This window comes from Neolamprologus multifasciatus, chromosome 7 (genome assembly GCF_963576455.1).
Source record: "Neolamprologus multifasciatus chromosome 7, fNeoMul1.2, whole genome shotgun sequence".
Classification (NCBI taxonomy): Eukaryota; Metazoa; Chordata; class Actinopteri; order Cichliformes; family Cichlidae; genus Neolamprologus; species Neolamprologus multifasciatus.
In genome coordinates this window covers 13,989,739-13,997,413 of record NC_140445.1, presented here as the reverse complement: position 1 = coordinate 13,997,413, position 7,675 = coordinate 13,989,739, and the positions used below count along the sequence as shown (strand labels likewise).

Sequence of the window (7,675 nt, the reverse complement as noted above, 5' to 3'; positions counted from 1 at the left end):
CATGGTCCAGCAGGGGCAGCAGGAAAGTGTTTTTTCTATTGTCCTCTTGTCATCCTCTGATGAGCACACCACTTTCCCAGATAAGGCAATCTGTTGTAGAAAGTCTGCCCCCCTTATTTGTTACTAAGCAACACCAATATGTGTTTAAAATAAATATTAATATGTTCTTTACAAAAACAAAAAAACAAATCCTGTCATTTTCATTTTCTGGCTGAGTCACAGGGGAGGCTGACCAAGCAAACATGACCAGACTTCATAAATGAAGCTAACTATACCATTTTAATCAAAATACATTATCATCATACATTAAGTACAAGGTTAGTACACAAAGACAGCATGCTTTATTCCCCTAAATACAATCTAATAATCTGTTAGGCTGCTTACCCCTCATGTGTGGTGTCCTTTCCACAACTGAGTTCTCGTTTTCTTGATTCACCTAGTTATATGAGCACCAAAAAACCTAATACAAAAAAACAAGCATCTAGTCCTTTTTATAAATCGGTGGTAGTGGGAAATAAAACTTCATAAATTTTTAACAGAAAACAACTTGGACCTTCTTTATATTTGCAAAAAAAAAAAAAGAAAAGAAAAGAAAAGAAAAGAGCCACAGTTTGCAGGTGGGTCAGAAGTGGGTGGGGTTACAAGCCTTTAACACTTGTGTATTCCCACTGATATTCCCAAGCAGACACTCTTCTTGAAGCAACTGGATGTTGCTTCAAGAAGAGTGTCTGATGTAATACCCTGTGCCAAACCACATATTTTACAGTTAACCTCAAAGAAAATCTATTGAATAATGTTGCCATGACATTTTCTTAGACTTTGAATTTAGTTTGTGTGATATAAATAAAATGTTGCTACTAATAGCACACAGTCAGTATTGGAAAATAAAAAGAAATCTCTAAAAGGGGATTTTATATTATATTTAAATTATTGTCTCTTATTAGTTTATGTCTTATTATTACAATATTTCTTTACAGACATAAACAACAAATGATTTCAAATTTAAATGCTCTCTTCACAAAGTTTTAAATGCTGATGAGAAAATTAAGAAACCAAAAGTATTACACACACACTCACAAACACAGGTCACTCCTAATGAGGAGTTTTGTCACGAACAGTGACGCACAGAGTGACGAAAAGGGGGAGCGGACAGCATGTGGGAGATAAGTGCTCGAGGCATATTTTAAAGACGTCACAGGTAGCAGCTACATTTGGATGGCTGACACTTGGAGTGAGGAGAAACTGTCCCAAAAAGCTACAACTGTGCTAAAGTCAGTCAATTGAATTCGCAATTTTTGTGCCATATTTGGTAAAACTGAAAATACTAATCTGAGGCACATTTCCTGGATTGATTTCCTAACGCAGTTTTATCTAGAGTTTTATAAACAACAACAAAATGTGTTCAGGGAATGAGTCTTGTACTTTGCCAAGTGCTAGAGATCAATAATACTAATAATATTTCATCAGTTGTCTCTTATGTCCTCTTTAATATCTCATTATCTCTCTCTTTGAAGTGTCAAAGTGTTTTTTATTCTCACATCTTTCTTTTTAACAATTGTTTAATATTTAATATTATTTGTTTTCTCCATCCTCTTACATTATATTAGGTATAGATTAAATTATGCTTTTTGGAATTATAGTTGGTTTTTTTTACAAATAAGATAAAATTTCTGCTTTAAAAATCCCTCTCTAGTAATGTCTTTGTGCTAGAAAGATTCAATTGTGCTTTAGGTGCAACCACTTTTATGTTAACAATTTCTTAGCTCCCCCATATAATTTGGATACATTTCCCCCCACAATAGCTGAATGAATACACTGACACAGGACATGAAGATCTGATCACGGCTGATGACTCAAACTTTGTGTGATGGGTAGGGTTTTTTTTGTTTTTGCTCTGCTAGAAGCCAGTTCCTGAACATGATGCTCACAGGAAATAAAGAGACAATCACATGAACATTCGGAAGAAGTTTGTGAAAGTGGAGGGCAATCACACGAGTGAGAATATAAATATCCACATTTAAAAATTATCAAATGACACTTAGAATTGATTGCAACCTTTTAAAAATTGAACAAAATGCATAATTACGGCATGGCATCTTCCCATGGGGTGATTATCCTGCTCGATTACAGCCAATCACAGACAAATTGCATTGTCGTGGTGAGGGTTTGTGCAAGCACCATCTGCTCACATAAAAGCATCAGACTTGCCTCTGGATTTTGTTTCAGTAATTTTGTCCACGTCACAGCTCAGAATATCACTGCAAATTAACTGTCTAGTTTGGTATTTTGGGAAATGGGCTGAGAGCAAGAGAAAAGGAGAGAGAGAAAGGGAGGAAAACCCTTAGAAAATACAGCTTCGGTGTACACTTTTGTCCTTCCCAAGGTGAGAAAAATTTGCATTTCTGCTTGAGGGGATGTTGTATCTGTGTGTTTGGCTGATCCAGCAGGACCCAACTTGGGATCACCATGCGTCATAAAGACATAGTACACAGTCATTTCCCAAAAGGGAAACTCAGGTAGAAACTCGTGCTAGAGTATTTCAGTTTTATGCTCATTTAAACTCATTTGCTTGACCTGATTCAGTTTGTATGCATATTATATACAACTGCACTGCAATAAACTGCACTCTATCTGTGTAGTCTTCCTTTATGTCCTTAACGGGCCTGAAAAGCTCTTTTAATTCAAAATTGGATAGAAATCTAAACAAATTAATCCAGTTGTGCCACAATAAAGAGCTAATAACCCCTCAGCTTTGTATTGTGAGCCTTTGGAGAGGTGTGGGTTCCTTGCAACCTTTAAAATTGTATATTAAGTATTTAACATGAACAGCTATCATTAAATGCCTGATGCTTTTCACATATTTTAATAAAACCAATTACCTGTTTTCTTATGATACAGTTTTTGGTACAATAGTGCATTTACTATAATAGTAATTTTATACTGTAACAACTTACTGTTTTACTGGAGTTTGAATGCACTGTAAGCTTTATAGGATTATACAGTCGTGCAAGACAGTGGATCAGCATAAAATAAGTCACACAGGATAGATTTACATTTATTAAGTGCATTTACTTTTAACATGATGTCTTCAAGAATCTTTAGTAGGTTTCATTTGTGGCCATATAAGAAATTATTGAAAGACAACGCTGAAGTCAAATCTTGTTCAAAAGTGCACAAAATACCACACATGGCATATAGCAGTGAGACATTTATTCCTTTTACAGGGGAACACTTGGCTAAATCACTGTGGACCTGCGTATTTTTCCACGACTCTAATTTTGTGCCAGGAAAAGGTATTTCCTCTTAGGGAATGGAGGCTAAGAGTAAATGCGAAACTGTTCATTGCATCCTTAAGATATTAAATAAACATATGACCTTTAAAACTTCCAGACATCTGTTGGAACAAAATCTTGTAAGAATTTAGGAAAGGTTTTTAGATGACCACATTATCATTTTTAAGGAAAATACCTCTGAATTAATCAACAGTAAGTTATTCTATTCTTTCTTTTGCAGACTAAACTAAAAGAAAACCAATTACACATTTATGCACAAAGGTTTGGATGAAACACTTCCATACACAAAAAAAAAACAACAATAAGGAAAGGGCTTTTCTAGTTATTTTTATAACAAAAAAAATAATAATTTTTTTGTAAAAGACAAGGTCGATGTGAGATCAAGTGATTGTTTAACAGCTCCAGTCTGTACATTGTTACGTTTACATCCACAAATGACAATCCTATGCTCTGGGAAAACTACGACACAATTCAGCTACAGCTTAAAATGTGGATGGACATTGGGTTTTTTTGGACACCTATTTCTTTTTCTTCTGTTGCTCTTGGAAGAAGTCGTTGCAGGCAACAGTCAGAGCTGCCACCAACACAACAAACTCATTGAAATCCACCTCGTTGTCCTTGTTAGAGTCCAGGTCATTCATGATTTTCTCCACCAGCATGGGATCTTTCTGAGACTGAAAATAAAACACAAACAGATAGTGATTCAACAAATATGCAACTGAACTGATTATGTCTTTGTGGCTCTTGTAATGCCTTGTAATGATTTTCCCATAAAACAAACTTGTTACCAATATTATCAACTTCTCAGCCAAATACCTTTAACACTTCTAAGCTTCCGGTAATAATGCATAAAATGTGACTGTTACTGGTGGTTGATATTGACTCAAAGCAAAGCCCCATGTCCGGTGGTGAGCAGAGTGAGGCTGCCACTAAATGACCCGTGAGCCTCAGCTAATCAAATGTGACATTTATTACTTTGCTCATTTCCTCCATGACTGAGAAACAAGACGTTTTTTTTATTTGTCCTCTAACCTCCAAGGCACCAGTGATCTTTCTGTTTTGGCACTAAAGTCAGCATTTCTCAGAAGGTTAAAATTAAAATCCACACTGGGGGTTAATTTAAATTAGTTAAATATCACCACAGCAGTTTTGCATTTTCTAATGTAGTTTCAATTTAAATTTGGTCTGAAAAGCTCAAATCTACGTTAAAATACAGAGTCACCTTGAGTGAGTCGACAGTAAGCATAAACATGAAAAATGCAAGACTACCAGCGGCATGTTTTATCAGTAAATAAATCTAACAATCCTAATCAAGAGCACACTTAATTTGAATTTTGCATTACTTTTTAAAATTCTATCAATTCTGTCAAGACAGAACATGTAGTAGTAAGTACTGTATCATGCTTTGGTTGTCAAGTGTCAAAGTTTCCTGTTGGCAGAAACTCAGGGTGAACGCCACTGTGTCTATTCTCAGAGGTGACTACAGCCCACAGGGATGTGATGACATCACGAGGGTGTCTATATTTGGAGGTGATATGGGTCACTGATGATGATGATGATGATGATGTGTGAGCACCTGAGGCCTCCCACCCACATGAAGGGGGACGGACAGTAACAAGAAAGATATCTGAAGGCATCAGGTTTTAGACCTTGGCTGTTTTGTTGATGCTGTGGTCTCAATCATTTGAAATTGCAGGCTTGTGCGCGCTGCTATCACACAGACTCAGGGGCAGGGATTTATCTCAAATGACCTTATCTATCTCTCTCCCCGCATCATTTATTTGCCATGGTGGTTTCATGCGAGAGCCACAAGCAGTTACACTTTGACAGCAAGAAAGCAATCAATGAAAAAACAATTTCCTCCAACAAGGTCAGGATGTTACATAATTTGAACACATCACTCTTAAGATTGACTTTTAAGTGAATAAGACTTCAAAGTGTTCAAGATCCATAAGCAAATTAATGCAATTACTATTGGTCATTATGGTTCAGTTAATGAAATGCACAGTCATACTTCAGTACACCAGCATGTTCCCATTAATTTAAATCCATGCAGGGATTGTGCTTCCTCTTGAAAATTCTGCATGACATCAAATCTTTGTTTAAATGCCGAACAGGTAAAACAAACAACAAAATAATCATTGCATTTAAACATCAGCCTTACCGTGAGGAAGTCGGTGAGCTCACTGTTCAAGAGTTCCTTCAGCTCGCCCTTGTTGAGCTTGTATTTATCTCCATCATGTCCCGAGTAATTGTAGAAAACTGTCATCAGTGCATCCATTGCACTCTCAAGCTGGCTTGGCATTTTGCTGGAGAGATTAAAGGCACGCTTGCAGTTTCCTGAAAAATAATGTAAAACAAATAATACAAAAATACACATGCACACACACACATATGAAAAAGCATTACAACAACTATTAGCTCATAACAGTGGAGTTCCTACCTGGTTAGAGTCCTGCAAAAATGAGATCACAGACTCTTCTGAATCTGTTTATCAGGAAGTCAGAGGATGCAACGTGGGATAATTAATTCCACAGGTGAGACCCCCATGGCAACAGTTCTTTCCAGGTTTTAATCAGTGTAGCTAAGTGAAAAACAAACCATGTATCATGGGTATTCATCAAATCCTGAGCCAGACGTGAGCCTTGACGCATGTGTAACTTAATATATCCCTGAAGTGAGTTCAGTACTGTGCAATATACTTCATTAGAGATAGAATAGGTTAAAACTTGCCTACCTGCAACGGCAGCATGGAGATACTACTTAGAGCAGGTGCCTTCTGATCATAACAATGATAAATGAACACGAAGCATTTCGTGGCTTTTATGCTTATTCTTTAAATATTCATTCATTCCTTTTATTTATGCATTTGCATTTTCTAAGGCGTTAGGCATGGGTCTTTCAGCTGGATTAGCTATGAATGTTTACACAATGAAAGATACAACTTCTGCCCAGTTGCAACTAGACACACATTGTTGTAAAATTTGCTAAAGTTTCTCAGCCTTTCTGGACATTGGTGTTTTTTTCATTCACTTTTAGTCTAGTCCTTGTGCTGACTGTCAGGACTAACCAAAAAACCCAGCTGAGCAGAGACCAAGACAGGATTATAGCCGTAATAAATACTTTTATTGGCTAGAATGGTTTGAGGCTCCATTTCAGTCAGTGGTGTTTGAGATTTTGTCAAAATTGATAGAATTCTGAAGACATAAAAATAATCTCAGATTGTGTTCCACCATCTGAAAAAATTCAGAAGCAAGAACTTAATTTTGCAACATATCAGTCATACCAAATACACTGCCAATGCAGTAAAAGCATACCTGGATAGAAAAACACAAACTGGAAAACTATCCGTTATGGACTGATAGCAGTGTGGGAACATCTTGAAACCAAATGCATGTTGACATGGAAAAAAAGGTTTGAGTGTCCTTCAAGAAGGCTATTCCTGAAGACTGCTTAAAGAAGAGTGTTAAAGAATAAAGTTGGCTATACCAGATATTGACTTCCAAGCTTTCAAGAACTGCAGAAATTTCTTTTTTTGCCTTATATACTGAATTTCCATGTGTGGAGAAGTTTATAAAATGAAAGTTGCATTGAGTGACTTTGCTGCTTTTCTTCTTGTTCTCTCAGGCTGACCTTGCGATTCAAATGTTTTGATGTTCTCGTTCTTGGGTTTATTTTTAGTAACTGCAGCTTTCATCCTTTGTCATTCTGCGTCCCTCTCATACACAGTCGCCCCTCCTCTGTCACCGTGTCATAACTGAGAGAGGAGAATAACACTCTATTCAGCTCCGAGCCCTCGTGACAACACCTGAGAGATGTTCGTTGTCAGGTGTCCCTGCAACTTCTCTCCCACTTGCAGCCACTGTCACAAAGAAAATGACTTTCCATTTGTTAAGGTGATGAAATTGTTTCCTTCACAGCTGCTGTTAGTAATGCTGTGCAGAAGGTGCCCTGTAAAGCCATAAACTGGCATTACATCAAACACTGCAATGTGTCTCATTACACAATTATCTTTCAATAAATACGAAATTCTTGCATTTTCCACAAGATGATCCATGTCTATCATGTACAACTAAACAGATGTAGAGTGAAGTTCTAAGCAACAGGCACTTTGATGAAATGATGCACATGATCACAATACTCATCACTATAGGTCATTAAATGATCATTTCATTACCCTATGATAAACCAGGAATATTGTTGCTATTTGAAAATGAATTTTAAGACACGCTCGTCTCCTGCTTGCTTGGCAGATGCTCTTCCACTTTAGATCCCCTCATGTTCTCTCTCGTCATTTGCAGCAGCTTTAAGATCACTACAAAGAGAAAGGATGATGTATCCATTTTGTTTACAGGTAAAATTTGACCTTTTTCATTGCAATA

The 7,675-nt window shown here is 36.8% G+C and overlaps 1 protein-coding gene across 1 annotated transcript; it reads right to left on the bottom strand.

The window, feature by feature from the left end:
- Positions 1-3,073: 3,073 nt before the first annotated feature.
- s100z (S100 calcium binding protein Z) lies at positions 3,074-5,679 on the bottom strand. Its single transcript, XM_085168285.1, has 2 exons — positions 5,458-5,679; positions 3,074-3,967 (listed from the first exon to the last, which is right to left on the bottom strand). The coding sequence occupies exons 1-2, from the start codon at positions 5,671-5,673 to the stop codon at positions 3,812-3,814; spliced, it is 372 nt and encodes a 123-aa protein (XP_085024411.1). The 5' UTR covers positions 5,674-5,679; the 3' UTR covers positions 3,074-3,811.
- Positions 5,680-7,675: the final 1,996 nt, after the last annotated feature.

What these genes read in the sequence shown, in the direction of transcription:
- s100z (XM_085168285.1), bottom strand. Translation starts at nt 5,673, where the DNA reads ATGTGTATTTTTGTATTATTTGTTTTACATTATTTTTCAGGAAACTGC. An exon ending in AGCTCACCGACTTCCTCACG is followed by an intron (nt 3,968 to 5,457) that starts GTAAGGCTGATG and finishes TTTTATTTTCAG; the next exon opens with TCTCAGAAAGATCCCATGCT.